Below are 23,542 nucleotides of genomic sequence, written 5' to 3' on the forward strand. Positions count from 1 at the left end.
TTTAATCTTTAATTATAACTATTATCATGTTAATAGTCACGATCATTTGTCCTTGAATTTCTTCTGGATGAAACTGCACTATGTTTAGTTTACTTGTGTGTAGGTCTTCAGTCTTCAGGGTAGGACATGCAGGTGACCGTGGAGAAGCTCAGGGGACTTGGTGAATACCTAACTGAGGGTTTCTGTACCTTGGTAGTATTCCATATGTGTATTCTATCCCCCAAAGCAATCGAGCTTCTTGCTATAAGTATCCCATTTACTGATATCTTGCATGTAAATTATTCTCCTTAGGCGGATTGTCATTGGCTGATATGCTCTGCTCATGACCCTTCTGAGAATAATTGTTTTCCTTGCGGCTATAAGAATCACTCCACAGTCACGTGATCAATGTGTCTTTTATTCTGAATATTAAATTTCAGTTTTAACCAAAGTGAATAAATTTGTGATCATCCATCTTGTATTGAGCTAAGTCTTCAGTGTTCATGAAATAGTCCTTAGCATTAGAATAGTGGAACATCATGAAAGGGGCATGTTTAACATACTGTAAGGGACACTTATTCTCACAGTTGTCAAGATTTGTGCTTAATCTTTACACTTGCTAGCCCTGAAAGTCTTGTGGAACCTGTGCTTCAAGGAAACTAATAATTCAAGAATGTTTATTGAGTGCGCCACACATCAGACGCTATTCCGGTTTCACTGTGACAAACTGCATGCGGTTACTTAACAAACGATCTGATTAACCTTTCTCCAATCCTCAAGGTTGGACAGTCTGCCTCGATTAGCTCAGAAGTATCAAGTTGTACTGTATATTTGACATTTCTACTCACCCATTGGGCTGTTGGATCACAGAGACAGAATGAGACTAGACTTGTCCCGTAGTGAGAATGGAACGAACTTGCTTGTCCCTGCTTATGTACGCAATTAGACAGCAGCCCTCTTTCAAGTGTTTGTCTCTGGGTTGTCTTTCAGCTGTGTCGGGGTAGGTCTCCCCAAGACAGAGGCCAACTGGGAAGATGTGTTAGCTGATCTAAATATTATTAAATCTGATATTCAAGTGAGTACTCATTTTTTGTTTTTCTTTTCTTTTTGTTTAAAGTTCATATTTGATATATTTTATTTGTATAGTAATTTTTATTCTGAGAATTTCATACATGAATATAGGAAAATATGATCATATCTGCTTCTCATTTCACTCCTCTTAAGTCCCCTTTTCTGTTTCCCCATTGTATCCACTCCCAACTTCGTATCTTTTTTTTTTCCTTTGCTTTTTTGATAACCCACTAAATCCAATTAGTGTTACCAGTATGTACATGGCGATGTGGCTATCCACAGGAACATGGGAAAATCAGAGTGGGAACACCATCAAAAGAGAATAATTCTCCCTCTCCCAGTAGCTCTCAAGTGCCAATAGCTCCTTATGGGGTCAGGGCCAAGAGAGCACATTCAGTCTCTACTGACGTTTTGGCAGACTGGTAGTTCCCGTGTAAGTAACAAAGAGCTGTGAGTTCATGCATGTGACAGCCACCTCACCCAGAAGACAGCATCTAACTGCACTCTTCCCCACCCTCTGGCTTTTACATTTCTCCACTTCCTTTTCCTCAGTATTCCCTGAGCCTTGGCAGGACAGGGAGTAGGTTGATTAAGATATTTCACTTAGTGCAGAGAAGTCAATCTCTTCTTGGTAGCACTTTGACTAATTATGCCTCAGCACTGATTGCTTCACACTGAAATAAAAAAAGTTTCTGTGACCAAGGCTGATAAGATACCAGGTCTGTGGACACAACCATAAATATATAGAAGGTAATTTGACAGCATGGCCATTAAAAAAATATCAGTAGCAGATTCTACCCTAGAGTATACGACCTCCTGGCTATGGGCTTTTGATCAGGATTATCGTTCTCAGCATGAAGTTTCTTAAAATCAGTTAGTTATCCAAAACAATCATGCCAATAGCCACATCTTGCATGATAGGTTGGTATTGTAGTATGTAGGAGCCAGTGCTTGGTAAGATAATTGATGTCATTTTTTAATAGAATAATATATGATAGCTATGAAGTATAGTGTGCATTTCATATTTTTCTGTAAGCTCCCATGAAATACCATTTGAAACAATAATATTTGTGAAGAAATATATGAACTTTGCAAAGCCTCATAAGACATTGCTTTCAAATTCTAATTATTGTTAAAACTTACACCTTTATCAGAGCTAAGAACTTGTGGCTAGACAGGTCCTATGTGCTAGTGGAGAATTTACTATTATTCTGCTAAATGTATAGCATAAAAGTGACTCTTAATGTCTTATCACTATACCCATAGATTAGTGCATATCCCAATCCTCATCAGAGAACCTTTTTTTTGCAGTAGATGGTGATTACACAGAGATTCACAAGTATCAAGTTGCAGAGAATAAAACACTGCAGAATACTCAGCCCTAAATGAGACATCTATATCATATTCCCTCTTCCCAAGACTCATGGATCTTTGTAGAAGAGATGTTAGAAAAATCCTAAGAGTCTGAGGCAGTAGATGACACAACATGGCAGCTGTACATATGAACTGATAGACCCACACAATCTCAAGCCAAATAAAATCCCAGCATGAAGTGCAGAGGTTGACATGAAGTTCACTCCCAGTTGAGGCAATATTAGCAATTAATAGTTGCTGGGAGAGGGAGAGTAAGTTTTCCTTAAGGGGGTCACCCCTGTTAGGTTATCTATATCCAGTGGAGGGCCACACATCTAATAAGATATGTGGGCTGCACTTCATGGACTTAAGAAAAAAGAAAAGAACAGGAAGACACAAAGCTGGATGGGTAGGGAAGGGGTGTGGACATGGAAAGAGTTATAAGAAGAGTAATATCAAAAAAAAGTGAACAAAAATTTTCAAGGAACTATGCAATTTCTAAGAAATGTAGACCAAGGAGCCCCACTCCTCACAAATCAGAAACTGATTTTCTTATCTGGAAAACAGACTCCATGAAGGAGACCCACTGTGACATTATCTCTAGAATGAGATACCTTTGCCGAGTCTTGTAGATCATCTTGTCCTGCCTAGAAGAACCAGATGTCCTAGGAGCAGGTCCTGCTGACTCTAGTCAAGAAAGCTGTCATTCTAAATGACAGTCCTGGAAGGCATGTTTTGTCCCCACAGACCATTGTCTTCTGTCACCTACTGAAGAAGTCAAGGAGCCTGGTCTGAAGAAGTGATTCTTACCCAATCAGTGAGGATTATAATGGAAGGTCCATCGAGGTCCTGAAAACTAAGCTGCTATTAGGGTCACAGCACACAATAGCAAGTCAGGCTTCAGGCAAAACATTTCAACAGGTGATTGACTGCATATTACAACAGAATCCTAACATAATAGCTATCATACCCAGATACAAGGGAAAATCATCAATCATACCAAGAAGAGGGAAGTCACAATCAAGACCATGATTTGCAGCTGGAAGTTTTCCTGTGTCCTGCCCAGTCCTGTAGCCACTCAGACCCAAGTAAATACACAGAGGCTTATATCACTTATAAACTGTATGACCATTAGCTTAGGATTATTACTGATTAGCTCTTACACTTAAATTAACCATAGTTCTTATCTATGTTTAACCACGTAGCTTGGTACCTTTTCTCAGTTCTGCCTTCACATCTTGCTTCCTCTGTGTCTGGCTGGTGACTTCTGACTGAGCCCTTCTCCTTCCCAGAATTCTCCTTGTCTGCTCACTCCACCTATACTTCCTGCCTGGCTACTGACCAATCAGTGTTGTATTAAAACCTGTGTACAAGGACATTATTCCTCAGCATTTCCCATTTTCTGTCTAATCAAAAAGGAAGGTTTTAACTTTAACATAATAAAATTACATATAATAGAACAGTTATCAAGTAAGAATTATAGTTACAATATCTAGTCTATTTTTATTTGGCAAAATTAAAGAAAATATTCTATTTATCCTATATTTAATTTATCTTTTATCATAACCAAAGAAAAATATAACTATAACTATCTAGTCTTCAACTACATCAAAGACCCCAGATGGATAAAATATTACCTAAGTAAGCAGGAAGTGCATTGTAAGCAACTTCCTAAAATCTAGAATGACAGAGACAGCTAGCTACCTAGACAGTCACCCAAAGTTCTTCTGCAATGTTGGGGCATCCATTTTTCAGCCCACAGACCTAAAGTCTCTCAGTAACTTTTCTCTGTGTCCTGCAGAATGTCTGGCAGTTTCTTCTGCAAAACAGGAACCTGAAGGACCATTTTGCCTTGCAAAGTTCAGTGGTCACCTTCCTATGGGTCCTGCATGTTCAGTGGATAAAATGTTCTGTCAAGTAGTCCAGGCAAGAACAGTTTCTTGCCCAAATGTCTATTTTTGCCAAGAAGAAGATAAACTCCATATGGAGTGTCTTCAATGCCCATCCTCCTCTCTGAAATAAATTGGTCCTGCCAGGAGTAGACATGTCTCACTAGCCAGAAAAGTCTAAGTTTTAAAAACATTTTAAATGCCATATTCTGTAGGTCTTTGAAGTGTTTGAATATTACCTACCTAACTGAATTATATCTATGTATATCTAGAAAACTTAACATGACTATAAGTTTGACTATCATAGAAGGCTAATTATTAATCTGTATTTCTCAAGTATACACTACAATTTCAAATGAGTTGCATAAACAAAATACTTTAAACAAGAGTAGAAATATACACACAGTATAACAAAATTAAATTTAAATTTGTATCAATAAAGTAAAATCCATAGCATTGAAAAATATTTTAAACAAGTTGTTACTCTTTACCTATCATATATATTTCCTTTTATTCTTTAGAAAGATATTGCATTTATAATCAACTCACTTTAAATAAAAATAAATGTTTATAAACAATACTTTGGGAATTTGGGCGTGCTTCTCATACTACTTCATGTTGGATGAGGGCACTGGCAATCTTATGGGGATCCTGAGAAAATTAAGAATTATGGTCAAGTCCTGACTGGAGTAGTCTGTGGGGCTGCATTTGTGAACCAGTTATCTTGAAGCTGTATTTGGGTGTATCAGGATCATCTGAGCCATGGTGTCATCGGAGACCTTTTAGGGGTTCTTGGCTGGTCAAATATATTAGCCTAGAAGCAATCCATAGGTTCTCATCTTCTGTGGAAACAAAAGCAGAACCTCTTTTCCAAAGCAATGTATCCTTAGACATAAATTTTGATATTGAGATAACTTTAAAATATACATATTGATTTAACTCAGCAACTTTTACAATCAAATGTGTCTCTGCACTTAAAATTCCCCAAGACGATATAACCCAGATTCTCTGTGTGATTTCCACCTTAATGTGGCTTATTTTATATTACTTTTACTTTCTCTTTAAAGACTTTATTTTTTAAAACTTTCTATTTCTTTATATAACTGCCTATATTTATTTTTCTCCATCTTTCAAGCCTACATATATTTTTATACACATTGTAAACCATTTAGAGGTTTATTTCATCTGAATCTGTTTTATTGGGAATCTATTTCTTTAAACTACAGCATTACTAGGACTGAAATAGCAGCTTTGGCTGCTGGCTCCACCTACCTCGGATTTCCAACATGGTGGAACTACATTTACCGCCAGCTTTGGGGGAACCATGCTCACCACCAGACTCTGGAGGCAGTGGGTCTATGCCTCCATCTCACAGTGGGTCACTGGCGAATCGGCATTTTATTAAACCAGTGTACAAGGGCATTATCCCACAGCAATGATTAGTCATATATTAGTATCAAATAAAGCCAGTATGATGGCTAATGCCAACAGCAATATTAATGACAGAAGAAAATTCATGAGGAAGAAATATTGATTCTTAATATATATATGCACTGAGCAACAAAGTCTCAAAATTCATGACACAAAAATCAAGCTCAAAGGAGAAACAGACAAATTTAAGATTTCAGTTGTAGATTTCACTGTCTCAGGTCCAATAACTAACTAAACTATTAAGTGAAAATTCCAGAAAGAGAGAAACCATGACAAAACCAACTAATGCGATTTACTTTATGCATGAAGCATTCTACCCCATACCATCAGAACAAACTTTTTTTTTTAAAAAGATTTATTTATTTATTATGTATACAGCATGTATGACTGCAGGCCAGAAGAGGGCACCAGATCTAATTACAGATGGCTGTGAGCCACCATGTGGTTGCTGGGAATTGAACTCATGACCTCTGGAAGAACAGCAAGTGCTCTTAACCTCTGAGCCATCTCTCCAGCCCCAGAACAAACTTTTAAAGACTCTCAGAACAACAGTTACCAAGACTAAATATATCCTGAGCCACAAAATAAGGTTCATGAAAGTTACCAAACTTTGATCGTTTAGAAAGTATGTTTAGAACACAACAGAACCAAACTGGAGATGAAAATAATACAACAGGAAAGTCCCCCAAATTTACAAGTTAAATAATATATTTCTAAATAATTCATGGGTTAAAGGTTGACTCTCTAATATATGGGGAAAAACCCATATAGAACTGAATAAAATGAAACCCAGTATGTTAAGATGTGAACTGCTAAGGATGAGTAAACTTTAAAAATTAAATCAATGCATTAGAAAAGAGGGAAAGTTGCTAAGATCAAACCAGTAAACTAAGTTACATCTCACTAAATTAGACCAATCACAAAATAAGTTCAACATAAAGAGAGGGAGGAAAAGAATAGATCTCAGAGCAGAAATTAGTGAAGGTAAAATCAGGAGAGAGGTGGGCAAATCACTGAAACATAAAGGTACTAATTTGAGAAAACAATCAATGAAATTAATAACCATTAGTACCATGGATGATTGGTGGCTATTGGCACAGATTCTGTAGGGATAAAAAATTCATCGTGGTTTCTGCCAGTGTAACTTCACATTTTGCACCAATGACTTAAGGAAATCAGCAAATTCTTCAAAGACCACAAACTCCCCAAACATAACAATGATGAAATCGAGGGTTCAAGTACCACTCTAACCAATGAAACCATTAAATTCACCGTACAGAATCTCCTAGAAGAACCTTCATAACAGCTGGCTTAGCTCCAGCATCTTAGAAGTTATTGGAGCATTGTGAATGATGTTCCTAGCCTCTTCCAGGGAATGGGAGGAAGGAAGTCCCTCCTCCCCAGTTTAGGAGATTGATTGTAGCTTGATGTGAAATATGAAACCAAGACAAGCAATTCTCATGAACTTAGTATAAAATTGTTCACTTATGCTATTTCCAATCAGATCTATCAGTGTAATATATAAAAATAATTATATATCAATAACATATGGGATCTATTCTAAGTATGCAAATATTTTTATTATTTTAAGATCAATCAATCAATCCATTCTGACATATCAGGAGCTTAAAAAGAAAATCATATCAATTGATTTAGAAAAGATGTGATAAATACAGCACCTCTTATACATGAGGGATTTTCCTTTCTAAGTTACTGTCCATACCCCATAATGTGATTATGTTTTGATACAGGATATTTAAAGAGCAATTTTAATTAAAACAGGGTCATTAGGATGATTTGAATCCAATATAGCCAATGCCCTTAGAAGGACAGAAATCAATCCTACAGGTATTCTTTCACAGGAGGAAGAATCCCCGAGACGAAGACAAGATGGACATTGATAAAAGCAAAGAGAGAAGTCTTAGGAGACCATTGCTGGCACATCTTTCTGAGACAGATTGCTTTCAGAATTTGAGAAAATTACATGTCTTTATTTAAGCCATCCAGCTCATATAAAATTATAGTAGCTTCAGCAAACTGCTGTAGATCTAGTTCAAGACAAAATACCTCAGCAAAGGAGAAACAGAGAGCAACTTCTTCAACTTAATATAAAATATGTACTAGAATACCTCAAACTACTACTCTTGCTAGTGAGTGAAAGACAGCTTCTCCCAGGGACTGAAAACAAATCTCTTACCACTTTTATGCACCATGACCTTCATTTTGGTATATCCACACAGTAGAGCATTATCCAGGGACAGGAAGAAATAGGTGGGCAGGCCAAGGAAACAAACACCTTGAACGCATGCCATACAGTGAAAGAACTGTGTCTACAAAGGCTTCGTGCTGTGGGATTCCAGCTATTTGTCCTTGTACAGAAGACAACGTCGGAGAACAAATACAAAGATGGATGGTTGGCAGCGCTTAGAAAGCAGGAAAGGATGAGCAGGAAAGGATGGGTGCCTGTAACACAGTGCAACTACAATGTGTGCTGTGACAATGGGGGATACATGCCATTGCATACCTTTCAAAGCCCGTTATAAATATCATAAAAACTAAACCTTGATGTTCTATCTTTTTTTCTGTTGCAATGATATTCATCAGCTCTCCACAACTATAGCAAAATACCTGAGATAATTAACTTTAACAGGTAAAGGCTGTATTTTGACTGATGGCTTTAAACTAATGATTTGGGGTCTCTGGTGGGGCTGCCAGCTTCTAATGGCAAAGCAAGTTGCTCACAATTTGTCTAGAAAGCAAAATAAGGAAAAATGAAGAGGTGAAAGTCCTACAATGCCCTTCAGGTCACATCCCAGTGACCTGTGGCCCTCTCCTGGATCCTTTTGCCAGAGCTGTCACCATTTCCACCCTGGAACCAAGAGTTTGGGGCACTAAACACCCAAACTGTAGCTCTATGCGCATGTCCACTAATCAGGTAGACAAATGTACATAGTATATGCAGGATATTAACAACGGAGGGAACTGGAATCAGATAAAGCTCAAGTCATTTTGCTGCTTCCCTCCCCACCCCGCCCTATAATACAACTGCTCAAAGTGTTATTTTTTAAAAAGCCAAACATAAAAGGTTGCATTCTCTATGGTTCTAGTTCTTTCATATTCTAGAAATGATAAGAGTATAGGATTGGACAAGGGCGGGGGGGGGGAACTGGTAAATTCTGGAGAAAGGAGAAACATTACATTGACATGAATTTTGCTGTTAGAAAACTGTTGTGTCTAAGCAAGTGTCAGCAAGCTAACACAGAGAAGGGAGTACAGCAGCTCGCTGTATGTTCTCTCACAACTGCTGGAACTTAAAATCATTGCAAAATTCAAAGTTAATTTAGGGGCCTAAATATGTTTACAGGAAGTTGTTATCATATCTAAATTTTTCATATTGCTTTGTTTTCTCTTTTCAGTCTATTCATATTGATGTTACTTTGTACACTGACAGTGACTTTCATGTGAGTATAGTTCATTTTTCAGAATTGCTATTTTCCAATTTTTCAGCCATATTACCATAACTTCACTGAAATAGTTACAGTTTTAAAATCTAACTTATGGTGGGTCCTCATAGTGTTTGGCTCATGACATTTCTAAGGGATCATTGAATTTGTTTGACTTAGGACAAAGAGCTACATAAATGCTACTTTTGTAATGGTGCCAAATCAAAATGGAAAAAAAATTACTTTTCCATCAATGTCATGTGAAATCTCGTACATGTTTCTGTGATGGAGCTTGATCATCATGGCATTAGATGCTAGAATTACGTTAAATGGTTCAATCTAAATGTCTGTAACGTACCCATTATTCCTAGTGCTATACTGTGTTACCATCTTCAATAATGTTTACTGCAAATGACTTATGGGCATCCATGTTTTGTGTTTTGCATGGATCACTACACTTGTAAGAAGTCCTTTCACTAATCTCTTTGTGATAAAAACATAATCCAAACAATGTATTAGAATTTCTAAATGACAAACTAGCTTCATTATAATGATGGCTGTAGGCATTTGGTCACGTGGTTCCTTCTTTGACGCTAGACTGTCACTAAAGCCAAAGGATAAATCTCCAATGCCACTGCTTGGAAAATGTGACGGTTAATTTAATTTGAATTGTTAACATGTCACAATTTAAAATAGCCTCCTAAGGATGGCAGTGAGTTTTGCCTGAGGCTATGTCTGAGGGGTATTTTTCTCAATCTGGTTAACTGTGGTGATGATCCATTCCAAATGTGGGCAGCCCAACTTCACAGGCTGAACCCAGGACTGAGAATAGAGAAGACTACATGGGCACAGCTGCACACCTCTCTCTGTTCAGGACTGCGGTTCTGAGCAGCTGTCTTAAGTTCCCCATGCCTTACCTCCCGGCTATACTGGGCCATAACTTGGAATTGTGAACAAAAAAGACATCCTCTTTCCCTGAAGTCTTTGCTCTTTGTCGGAGTATTTTGCCATAGTGACAGAGACAGAAGCAAAAGTAGAACCCAAACCAAACTGCCTATTGTGTGTTCAAAACTGCCAAGGGCAACTTCTCCAGGTGGAAGATTTGTGCACTCTACTACTGATGTGGAGAGGAGAAGGCAGAGCCTGGAACTCAGACAATGAGATGTTCACCAAACACATGGGTGTGCTCTCCTATGATTTTAGTGTATTTTCTGTTTTTCTCTGCTCTTTTTTTCCTAATCAGAAAGCACTCAACAAACTATTTTGACTAGACTTTAGATTCAGGCATGTCCTAATTTTAATTATGGATGAGTCCCATTAAGTGTTTTCCTTTCTTGTCTTCTTCTTTTTATTTATTTATTTTTAACGTTGAGGGTTTTGTAAAGTAACTGTTACAATCTATTCTCCTGTCACTCACAATCCCTTCCTGGCTTGGCCAGCCCATAATGTCCAGTCACTTTGAGACTGCGGTACCACCACCAGAGTGGAAGAGGCATGCTCAGTGAGGAATGGTAGCCTTTGACACCCGTTCCCTTCTGTACGTTAGTGCCACCCTCCTTCACTGTTGTTGGTTTTAGTTTTGATTTCAAAGCCATATGGGAAATAAAAGTGGCTTCCTACATAGATAAAATCCCTTAGGAGTACACAGGCAGGAAACAATTTGGGGAAGCGAGTCTTTATTTGGCTTACAATTCCAAGTCACAGTCCATAATGGAAAGTCAGGTAAGGAACATAAAGCATCCAGTTGACAGTCGAAACAGAGATGGAGAACTGCAAGAACTTGCTTGCCTGCTTGCTGTCAGCTGTCTCCCTATACCACTCAGGACCTCCTGCCTAGGGAATGGTGGCACCACCCACAGTAGTTTGGGTCTTCCTCCATTAATTAAGAATGAAGATAAGCCTCGAGGGACATGCCTACAGGTTAACCTGATAGATAATTCCTCATTAAGATGATCTTCTAGGTTGTGTCAAGTTGACAGCTGAAACTAAGCAGTATGGGTATTATGTTTCTTTGTAAGATAACTAGAGGAGATTGGTTGATATTTTCTTTTTTTAAAAAGATCAAAGACTTATCAATGTGAAAATGAAGAATGGGAAAAAAATTTGTTTGTTTGTCTCAAACTGGCTCTTTGAAACTCTTATTTTTAGCCTGGTTGCAAATTTACTGCAATGAAGTGCTTTCTGCTGGAATTACAGGTTATTTTACATGAGTACAGCCACACACGCCTCAATGCAACAGTAAACAACATGATGCTCCTAATAAAGAGCAATCTGGCTTCCACCCAGGTGAGTGACCCAACAGCCGTAGTGAGTGGCATCGGATGTTTTGGCTTACTTGGGATAAGGCATTCATACATAAGCAGATTCTCCTATGGGGCACACAGGAAAGAATTTGGTTCCAGTAGAGTGGCATTCAAAGGTATACCAGAGCTGGCATGCACAGATTCCTAAGCTCATTGATTCCCTTGGCAAACAGACATTTCTGAATAGTGTCAGCCAGTGTGCTTTAGTGGGAGAATTGTATGGGAAAGACAAGCAGGTGCATAGGTGCTGTGGATAGACATTGATGCGGCCAGTGTCTAACAGCAGAAATGGTAGCTCACATTTGGGTTAGTCCTTAGTGTCACACACTGCTCTTTATGCTTTAGATTGATAAGGCACTAACTCCTAAAAATCAGTCTTTGAGACTAATCTCTTCTTTCTTTGCATCTAGTTGTCTTTATTTCTGTTTGAATGTTGACGCACTTGGAAAACCCAGAGCTAATCACATGGTCCCATTTGTACAGCTAACGGCACAAGAGCCGTAGTAGATCTACTCCACCTTCTGTCTTCCCACCTTCTAAAATATTAAATCATGAAAAATCATAATAAGCAGAAGTGTTAATGAGTCAAGTATTATTTGGAACATCCTAGAAAGCAAGAGCAGGGGAGGGTTAGGAGAAAGCAGATAGTAGTGACTCCTGTGGTCAGCTGAGGAATGAGCTGCACAAAGGGTCCTGAAGTACATGGAGTTAATTGTGGCTTGAATGGCACAGCCATAGGGTGAAACAAGTTAGAAACAAAGGAACGTTGCCACCAGAGGAGGCACAGTAAAGTTATTTCATTTAATAAGTACTTCAGCATGCTGTGTTAAAGTCCCCTGTTATAAAGGAAGTTAGTTAATAGTCCCTGTTATAAAGGAAGGCGGAAACGTGAATTTACCAGTCAGTGAATGTGTGAACATCCAGTTAGTCATTAAGCACAATAGGAACAGAGGAGGCAGTATGGGGGATCTAAGATTCCGGGGTAGAGAAGGGTTAGCCAACAAGCTGGTATGTTACAAGAGGTCAGGGAATGAGTGTCGTGACACTTGGGGGTGTCTTTAGGCAGACTCAACTGGAAGTGCAATGACCTTGAGATGCCTTAGCTTCTCCTCACAAATGGCAGGCTGCCTTGGGTTCTGCTCAGATGTCACCTTCTCACGGATGTCAACTATGTACATTCTCCGTGCTTTCCCCACGTCATTGTCTCCACATGTCCCACACTCTGATTTAGAAGCAGCAATTGCCTATTTGTCACCAAGAGAAAGTCAGCTTCGGAGCGTAGACACTTTAGAGTTTTTTTTTTTTTTTTAATATTTTATTACAATTCCCAGAGCATACACTTCTTACAGGTATTCATCACTTGGGATACTTACCAAGTAAATCTATTCATGGTTAAATTACTTCTGTGCTACGTTATTGCCATTTATTAATGGTGAGAAATTCAACAGATAACTCATGACAGTATCAATGCTGAGCTTTAGGCTGCATATAGGTGCCACCCCAAGGTGACAGTTTGGCGTAAGTGCTAGAAAAGTGATCAGGACTGCAGGGTAGGGGATCTGTGTAGAGTTCAGTTGACTATCAGTGGGGATGAGCTGCTTAGGAGCTTTGCTTTCCTCTCTGCTGTTGTTTTCAGGACCAAGTGGAGAGCAGTGGAAGCATTATGAGAACGCCTGCCATACAGTGTGTGCCTGATGAACACTGGGGAATCTGAATTCCAAGTGCCTAATGGATGTGAAATCTAATTTTGATTTCTTCTGGCACAGACTTCATAGTTTAGAAGATCTCTAAAATGTTTACCCATGATTGCTGCACTTGAAATAGTCTAGTTATCCCCGAAGTTATGTTTATGGCATTTGCCTAAGAGGTTGAAATCAACCAAAAACCTTCAAGTAGCTACTGTTTGCCAGGCCTTGTACTTAATGCTGGGAAACGAAAATATATGGTTATGCTTCTTAGGAATGAGTAGACAACAGTAGTGTAAAAATGTTAAAAGTATATGTTTATACATACATACATACATACATACATACATATATACATAAGTGTGTGTGTCTGTGTGTGTGTAACAGAAAGGCACGTGCTCTCTTGGTGTCTCAAGGTCATGGCACTCAAGGCCATGGAAAGATGAAATAGGCAAGGACACCTCACAGAGGCCGTGGAACATTCAGGGAAGTATGGGCTTCAAGAGAGAAACAGAATCCCTTGACGGGCTTTCAGCGGGAAGAACAGTCTAACATGCATAGCCTGTGCATTTGCAGAGATCTTAACCCAACGTGAGAAAAACCAACTCCTGTCAGATCTCTTGATTCTTTCTCATAGTTTTTCTTACCATGTTATTAATTTGCCAATGTTTTTATGTCTGAAGACCCACCATGTGTTTCAAACAGTAAAATAACCCCAACAAAGAAGTACATTCTGCTTACAGATCTAATTCTCCCTTCTTGATCACAGAATATAACAGAATCCGGCTGCAAGGAATGTGAGGAACTGGAGGAGAAAAACATCAGGGAATTTGTGCAGAGCTTTATCCATATTGTACAAATGTTCATCAACACTTCTTGATGGCAGGTGGTCCTCATCAGGGTCTCCATTGTTACCACACCTCTGCCTGCTGTACAGAGGCAGCACAGCCCTGTGCAGTTGAGATCTGCTGGGAAAACAAAGCTGCCTAGGCAGAAGCTAATGAGCCACTTGGATCAGATGAACTCTGGGAGATGAAGAGGTGGGGGAGAGCTCTTCTCAGGCCTGTTCTGCTTGCTTATTTTTAATTTATTACTGCAGTTGTACATATTTGTAATATAACAGAAGATGTTAAATAAAGTTGTTCGTACGTTTTATCAATTGAGCCTTAACTCTTTACCTTTTTTTTTTATTAGTTTGTGTTTGGCTGCATGTGATGTTTGTGTGTGTACACATTTGTGTGTATGTGTGTGTGTGTGTGTGTGTGTGTGTGTGTGTGTGTGTGTGTAGTGCAGTGCACGTATGTGCAAGTGTGTGGAAGCCAGAGGTTGACCTCGGTGCCTTGCACATTATTTTCTACCTTGTTTGTTTCTTTTGTCTTTAAGGCTGTGACTCTTCCTGGACCTGAAACCCAGTAGTTCAGTCAGACTAACTGGCCAGTGAACCCTAGAGATCCTCCTGTCTTTTCCACCTCAAAGTGGGATTACAGGTACCTGCCACATCCCTGACATTTTTTTACATGAGCACTGATGATCCGAACCCAAATTCTCACACTTGTGTGACATGCACTTTCCCAACTGAGGCATCTCCCCACTCCCTAATTTATCTGTTGTAGAAAACTAAGGGCTCTGTTGTATTTGTTGTTGTTTGTTTGTTTGAGGTGATCGTTCTTCAAGGAAAGTACAAGGGTACACAGAAAAATGATGTTTATGTTAGTGTTTCACATTTTCCCAAATAGTGCTGTTTTAGTCTCACAATTTTAAAGCTGTACTTGTGGAAGTTTTAAAAGGGCCAATTTGTTAGACTTTATTTGGTATGATGAAAATGCAATTGTTCATAGGTGCTGAGAAGATAGCTCAGGGGTAAGAACACTTCCTGAACAAGCATGAGGATCTGAGATTTGCATCCCCAGCATTCTTGGAAAGCTGTCTGTGGCCATGCCTACCCTGTACTACATGGAGGAACAGGGTTACTAGGGCTTGCTGGCCATCAGCTTAACTCCAGGTTCAGTGCAGTACACTGTCTTAAAAGGATGTGGAGGCCCCCTTTCCCCTACCACGTATGGTTAGTGAGGAAGTTGGCCCTCCCCCAATCAGCTGCAGCACTTAGGAAAGCAGGCCCTGCACCTCACCTGAGCAGCCCAGCAGAGCTGACCCTGTTGACATAGGTACAGGTGAAATGGACTTGAGAGCATCAGAGTATGGAAGATCTGACCCTGCCCCTATCCGCCATATGGTGGTGTGGGAGGGGGGCATGGCCTCCTCCACTGCCCCTTGCCACCTGTGGTGGATGAGAGAGCTGGCCCTGAGATCATAAGAGCAGGAAAACTGTCCCTGCCCCTCACCAGCTGCAGCACTCTGGAGAGTGGCCCCTGTACCTTGCTAGGGCAACACAGCAGAGCTAGCCCTGATGGTCCAGGTGTGGGAGAGCCGACCCTGAGGGAATGAAAGAAGAACTGGCCCAGCCCCTTGCTCACTGCAGCAAGGGATGAACTAGCTGAGGCAATGCTGGAGAGCTCACCCTGGTGGTGAGGAAGAGGGGGAGCTGGCAGCCTGACCAACCCTGCAACTATCCAGGCCCAGAACCAGGGTTATGTGTTGACCCACCCCAACATCATCGAATCTATGATCTGCTGGAGCATGTGAAGGCAACCAGTCCTGCAGACTCAAAGCTGCAGGATCTTCAAGACACAGCAATAACAGAATATCCAAGAGGATTCCGATAAGGGCCCAGCATCGATAGTGTAGCAGAAACCAGAGGTCTCAACCATATCAATGACTCTTTGCAATGAACACTTGCAAGTAAAGATATATGGACAAAAGGGTATATACTAGGTGATTCACTGTGTCACACTACAGCTTCCATGACGAGATTTTTCCTTCTTTTTTTTTTCTCTTAAATTTTATTTTATTGGGGGGGGGAGTTACAAGAGCAAAGGGCAGATATGAAGAGATAGGGAAATGAATGGGATCGACCTGCATGATGTGAAAGACACAAAGAATAAATAAAAAGAAAGTTTAACAAATAGAAAAAAAGAGAAAGCATGTGGAGAGGAGAGATAGAGCAGGGTACTCCACACACATGTATACCCACATGCATTCAACACTCACATGCAACTAAAAAAACTGTTAATAAACTTTTATCATTCTTACCTATATTTTTCATTATACTGTCTAAAGTTACTAAGCTTTCTAGCATTTCTATTGCTAAAAATTTGGAAATATATACTATTTTTAACTTTAATTTTCCAATCTAATTGTTAAAGAGAAATTGGTCCCTCTCCAACATTTATTTGTCCGAGGAAAGGGAGATCAAGATGCCAGTCACATTACTGATGGTATTTTATAGTGACTAATTGCCCGCCTGCATCATATAAAGAAATACAAGATGATTTTAAAATCTGGAATGTTTCAGGACTCAAAGTTACTGTCCCTGAAATGAGATAGCACAGCTGGTTTTAGAAAACTCAAGTCTATACTTATTAAAATCCTTTAACTTGACATAAAAGATGAAGTGGTCATATACAACCATCTTCTAGTTAACATACAAGATCAAGTGACTATGTACCACCATCTAAATTTAGCCTTTCATGTTCCTGCTCTTAAGGTCAATCCTTTATCTCTCTTTCAAAATTGACATTTCCTACACTCTTCCATTGGCCAGCCAGTATTATTTTCTTGGGGGATACCATGTTTACATATTACCTACTGCCCTAACTGCTGAAAATATTTGCCATATATTACTTATAATGAAAGAAGCACAAAATCATATATCAATGGCAAATGGACAAGGTAAGGGTAAGCCAAATAAAAATTAGATTGATAGACAACATCCCATTGACAGATATGTACTTGCTTTTCTTTTATGATTATTTCAAGTAAAGAAAAGATGTATGAAAGGATATTATATGCACATTCTCTCTGGCAGTAAAGTAAAAGGACTATGAGGTGGAGCCATGGAAACACAAGCAGAACTAGTAAGTAATTTGTGAGCCAAGAGACATTTATAACCCAATTACAAGTCTATTTTATATAATCTCGTTCTTTATCTGGGAAGAGTGAATCAATAGAATTACCTGCTTCTGCTGTTGTTGCTCTAGTTGTAAAGAGGGAATTATATGTTTTGATGTTGTAGTTTATGGCTGTCAAATTCAATAACATATAAAATCAAACCAACATACGCAAAATGAAAATCAAGTAATGTGCTGCTCTCTCCTTTCTGTCCCCAAGCAACAAGAAATCCTAGAGAGTATACCACTCTTCTTCTCTTCTGTGACTTTGTACTATGACTGAAGCCATCTGCACTTGCAGGCAAATCACACTCAACATATGCCTGCCATGGATAAATATTTTGCCCAGAGGAAATCCTATTTCCAAGAGATTTGGTTCAATATTCCTTAATGTGTCTAGTGACTGAATTATGTTCTCCCTAAGGAATGTGTTATGTAAGGTGTTTAGCGAAGAGTCCCTTGGTCCTAATTGTGGACTCTAACTGATACAATGCAGAAGAAAACTTAATGAAACAGAGATGTGCTTTTTTCCTATAATTTACTTCTTCATCCCAGAATTTTGAAACAGGAATTAAAGGAAACAAGGAGACAGTTGTAACACAGAAGCAGATTTGAAAACTGCTAAATTTAGCCTTTGGGAATAACGTCACACTTTTTGACTATTGTCATGGAATACAGCATCCCTGCCCAAGTCATTTACCTTTATTGTCGTGATCACCTCTTTTCACTAAGAATTCACATGCCAGTCACACTGGAACCTTAGCTATTGGAAATCAACTCTGTGTGAATGTTTTGACAAATGCTGTAAGAAAGCCACAGTGTCAGCCTTCAGGAGCTTTGCAACCAGCAAAGGCATCTCATTATCAAACCCATCATCTGAGGTCTTATTTGGTCTCCATCAATTCTATGAAGGATATCAGGGAACACAGGTGTGTTCAAGGTGTCCATTCATACATCACCTCTTGGAGAAAGCAGCAGGTGAACTGAGCTGTCAATGACTAGAGATTGGGTCAGGGAAGTGCAAAGAGTGATGGGCAACACTTCAGTCAGCAAGGACAGAAATATTCTTAGGGCAAAAGAAAATCCAGAATGGCCAGTGTGGTGAAAGATGGAAAGCAAAGTGTGGTAATGGAGAGTTAAGTCTCTGTGGGCTGTGCTGATGACTTTTCTGTCTTTCTAGGAAAAGTGAAGTCATATTGCAACAGAAAACAATTAGATGTGTTATTCTTATTTTGAAAGAAAGACTGTAAGTCAAAGCCTCCTTACAGATAAATATCAGGTTCATAAAATCCATCACTGTCCGGGAGCGTTATTGCTGTCATTTTGATGAGTCCTTGAAACACCGAATGGACAGTATCAGCACGTAATCACCCAAGGTGAGATCTTGCATCCAGCATGTGGGTCCTGTAAGTCACAGGGGTGTAGCTGGAGAGTTTTCTCTCTGGGTCCCGCCAAGTCCCAGCAGTCCCTTAGTCCACTTATAAAATAAACATACAAATGCTTATATTATTTAAACTGCTTGGCCATTAGCTCAGGCCTATCATTGTCTAGCTCTTACTCTTATATTTAGCCCATTTCTATTAATCTACACTTTGCCATGTGGCTCGTGGCTTATTGGTACCTTACATCTTCCTTGTCCTGGTGGCGGCTGCAGTCTTCCACTCTGCCTTCCTGTTCCCTCAATTCTCCTCTCTCTTAGTCCCACCTATATTTCCTGTCTGGCTACTGGCCAATCAGTGTTTTATTTACTGACGAATCAGAGCAACACATTTGCCATACAGAACATTCCATAGCACTTCCCCTTTTTTTTTAAAGGAAGGTTTTAACTTTTACATAGTAAAATCACAGATAACAAAACAATTATCAAGCAAGAATTACAGTTATAATATCTAGTCTATTTATAATAACTAGTCTAACCTAATGGGTCATCATGAAAAAATCTACCCTCCTCATGCCAATGGAGATTGAGAGCCCAATATGGCCAGCTTTGGCAAGCATTAATGTAAGCCTAGGAACTGTAGCCATGAGATTGGATTCTCCAGAAGAGCTGCCAGCCAAAGTCATGCTCGGATCAAGAAAAATGGCCCTTGGCAGTCCGTGTTACTGGAGGGATATCCATGCCGGTGGATGTCCACACAATCCAGAAGAGAATTTGACATTGCTGCTGCCGCTGTTGCTGTTATAACAATGGTGCACACCGCTGCTACTGTTTCTGAGATTACCATTTCATAATTTCTTACTACAGCTAGCACAGTGGAGACCCTGGCAACAAAAGTAGCTACTACAGTTAATTAATCTTTCATTCTATTGGGCATGATAAATTTAATAAAGTAGTTATATACATCTCTATTGGCTTTGAAAATTATAAATTTATAAACTCAAGTTCCAGTTGCTTTTGGGATTCTATCTTACAAGGACTCCAATGTACAGTGTGGCTTGTTAAGGAAGGGAATGGCTCAGTTGCCTTTAGCCTACTGGCTATGGGTGAGATGGGATCTCTGTTGGTCTTTTCTGTATCGAACACACAGATTGCAAGCCCAGTGCCACTTTGAGATCTTTGGCAGCAATTAACCATGCAGCTCACACACTATTGAGCCAGTATGATAATGAGTATTCAGAGAAGGGTAATGCCTGGGGGGCACTCACCAACCTAAGACAGAGCACCTGTGTGGCCTGGGCAGGTGTCTCCATGACAGGTAAGGTGACCTGCTGACGTTCCACACAACCCAAGTCAGAAGCTCATTTTTTAATAAAAGGGGGACCTGCAGGGCCCTGGCTCCCATTTTGGGTAACTGTTGCCTTGCTTGCAGACCATGACCTTGATATCCTCCCAATGCTAATTCCCTGCCTCCTGAATGCTTAAGGGAAGTTCCTTTTCTGTGTATCCTAAATAATGGGCGTTAACAGCTTAGATGCAAGATTGTAAATCATCAGTAGCAAACTTCTGCCCTTTGGGGTCCTCCCATTGTGCTGTAATCCTGTAATTAAGACCTCCTACCCCCTTCAAGAAATGACATTCGACATTTAGTATATATATATATATATATATATATATATATATATATATATATATAATGAATACTGCGAATGTAATCTATGAATACCACAAATGTGATTAATATCATGAGTGTAATTTAAAAAATAAATAAATAAATAAAAACTAGTCTATTTGGCAAAATTAAAGAAGATATCATATCTATCTTATATTTGTGAGTCTAAGGTTTCATATCTAACTTATCTTTTATCATAACTAAGGAAAATTGTAAGTATCTAGTTTCAACTACATCAAAGACCTAAGAAGGATATAATATTACCTGAGAAATGGGAAAAAGATGTAAGCTACTTTTGGGAGTCTTGCAAGAGTAGACAGAGACAGGTAGCAGCCTGGACAGTCATCCAAAGTCCCTCTGTAAAGTTGGGGCATCTGTCTTCAGCCCACAGGCCTTGAGTCTCTCAGTCATTTTTCTCTGTGTCCTGTAGAACGTCTGGCAGTTTCCTCTGTAAAGCAGGAACCTGAAGGACCATTTTGCCAAGCAAAGTTCAGTGGTCACCTTCCTATGGGTCCAGTTGATCAAGCAGTTCAGGCAAGAACAGTTTCTTGCCCAAATGGCTATTTTTGCCAAGGTGAAGATAAACTCCATATGGCATGTCTTTGATGCCCATCCTTCTCTCTGAAGTAAATCAGTGCTGTCAGGAGCACTGGACATGTCTCACTGTCTTGAAAGTCTAAATTTTTAAAATATTTTAAATACCATATTCTGTAGGTCTTTGAAGTATTTGAAGATTACCTATCTATCTGAAATATATCTATGTATACCTAGAAGACTTAACTAATACGTCTACAAGTATGATTATCATAGATGACTAATTGTTAATCTATTTTTTAATTATCTATTACAATTTTAAATGAGCTGTACAAACATAACACCTTAAACAAGAGTAGAAATATATATACTGTATAACAAAATTAACTTTAAGTTTGTATCAATAAACTAAAATCTATACCAATGTAAAACATTTCAAACAAGTTGTTGCTCTTTAAAATAGGTTCAGCAATTTTATCCTATCATATCTATATCATATCCCTTTTTCTTCTTCAGAAAGAGATCACATTTATAATCAACCTGATTTAAATAAAAATACTGCTTTTTCTCTTTCCCACACCAGAGGGCTCTTTTGATCTGGGACACAAGAATCTCTTAACCTTTTTTTTTTTTTTTTTTTTTTTTTTTTTTTTTTTTAAGCAATATGCCTGGATTTAGAGAAGGAATTAGCCAATTCCATCTCCAAAGCCAGCTTGGTATATTTGGGAATTTGGGCATAGCTTCTCTTACTACTTCCTGCTGGAGAGGGGCACTGTATCTTATGGGAACACAAAGAAAATTTTAGGATTATGGAGCAGTCTATGAGGGTGTATTGTCTGAGCCAGTTGCCTTAAAACCATTCTGGATGCTGGATCATCTGGGCCATGGTGTCTGTCATTGGAGACCTTTCAGGGGGTGTTGGCTGGTCAAACCTGATGTATCTTAATCTGGAACAAATCCATAGCCTCTGGCTTTCTGTGGAAACAAAAGCAGAGCCTCCTTTTCAAAGCAACATATCCTTACATCCAAATTTTGAAGTCAAGGTACCTTTAAAGTATACATATTTGTTTACCTCAACAGCTTTTATAATCAAATGTTTTTCTTCAGTTACGAATATCAAAGAGAACATAATCCAGATTTTTTGTGTGATAGCCATCTTACATGGCTTATTTTTTTTATATTACCTTGAACCTATTGCATTAAACTGCAGCATTCTAAGACTCAACCGGCGCTGTGGCTGCTGGCTCCACCTACTTCAGCTTCCCAACATGGTGGTGGTACGTTTTCTGCCAGCTCTGGGAGCCATCAACTCTCAGAAATAGTGGGTCTATGGTTCTATCAAAGCAGCATGTAGCCCAGAAACCTCTTTTTTAAAAAAAAAAACTAGTAAAAGCTATATCCAACTCACAGCATAGTGTGCAGCTTGGCGACACCTCTGTGTAACATAGCCTAGGTCAAGCCCTCACACATGCCACGAACCCACCATAGCTCAAACCTGGTTGTTGCAGCGTCTAGCCACCCGAATGAGCCATGAAGCAGGAACCTGGTTTTGGCTCTGTTTAGACTTGGTTATTAAATATTCTCAGGTTTAAGGTGGAAACTTGAGCTGTTGGGCTCCATTTGACGCTGGAGAGTTTTCTCTCTGGGTCCCACCAAGCCCCGGCAGTCCCTTAGTCCACTTATAAAATAAACATACAAATGCTTATATTATTTAAACTGCTTGGCCATTAGCTCAGGCCTATCATTGTCTAGCTCTTACTCTTATATTTAGCCCATTTCTATTAATCTACACTTTGCCACGTGGCTCGTGGCTTATTGGTACCTTACATCTTCCTTGTCCTGGTGGCGGCTGCAGTCTTCCACTCTGCCTTCCTGTTCCCTCAATTCTCCTCTCTCTTAGTCCCGCCTATACTTCCTGTCTGGCTACTGGCCAATCAGTGTTTTATTTACTGATGAATCAGAGCAACACATTTGCCCTACAGAACATCCCACAGCACAGGGGCACCTGTGGAGTGGAGCACTGGGCTCTACAGAGTCAGAAAAATTATATGGAAAAATCTTTGGACAAAGAAGCCTTTTTGAAAGGAAGATTTTCTAAATTACACTTCACTGAACGCTGTTTGGTATAAGGGAAACTAGTTATTCTGATCAAGATAAACCAAGTCGAGGAAGTCCTATGGAGTGGCAACTAGGAACAGTTGCATTGAGAAGTGAGAGGGGGTGACATGTGACGGGGAGAGAGAGAGCATCTGAAGTAAAATTATCAGTACACAAGACTGAGGACAGCTACAGAAAGGCTTAGGAGAAGTATAATGTGATAGGCTTAAGGTGAGGCCAAGGAAGGAAAAAATGATCTCTCAGTATGTGACGGTACAGAGCCCGCAGAGAAATGAAGATGCCAGAGCAGTGATGGTTCTCTATGGCAGGCAACATCGTTTTCAAAGGATTTAAAAATCACTGGTCCTCAGCCAAGTTCAGTTTCCTGAGATGAATTAATAAAGTGAAGCTCCCGGTGTGTCTGTAAGCCATCCTCTCAGGATGCACCAGGCAGAGGGTAATAATAATACTTCTTTTATACATGTATAATTCTTTAAAGTTCACAGAGCACTTCCATCTATGTTATTTTATTTGGTGAGAGTGTTTGTCTCTCTTGGGCACTGATTCAAAAAGAAACAGTCTTGGAAATATTTGACTTTCGTCAGAGATATGTAAAAACAAACAAACAAACAAACAAAAAACCAATTCACCAAGAAACTCCCTGGTATTTTGTCTGAACTCAGCTGTGCATGTACTTATC

General features: G+C 39.4%; 1 protein-coding gene across 8 annotated transcripts in view; it reads left to right on the forward strand.

Moving 5' to 3' along the window:
• Il15 (interleukin 15) overlaps positions 1–14,317 on the forward strand; it is a 72,317-nt gene extending 58,000 nt beyond the window's left edge. For 7 of the 8 annotated variants that reach the window (XM_037206129.1, XM_037206130.1, XM_028881796.2 and 4 more), the window contains 4 exons: positions 970–1,054; positions 9,140–9,184; positions 11,315–11,452; positions 13,924–14,317. In XM_037206129.1, the coding sequence (XP_037062024.1) occupies positions 970–1,054; positions 9,140–9,184; positions 11,315–11,452; positions 13,924–14,034 (379 nt within the window). In that variant the 3' untranslated portion in view covers positions 14,035–14,317. The remainder of the gene's footprint in view (positions 1–969; positions 1,055–9,139; positions 9,185–11,314; positions 11,453–13,923) is intronic. The other variant, XM_037206134.1, reaches the window with a different exon arrangement.
• Positions 14,318–23,542: the final 9,225 nt, after the last annotated feature.

Source organism: Peromyscus leucopus, chromosome 5, assembly GCF_004664715.2.
Source record: "Peromyscus leucopus breed LL Stock chromosome 5, UCI_PerLeu_2.1, whole genome shotgun sequence".
In the NCBI taxonomy this organism is placed as follows: Eukaryota; Metazoa; Chordata; class Mammalia; order Rodentia; family Cricetidae; genus Peromyscus; species Peromyscus leucopus.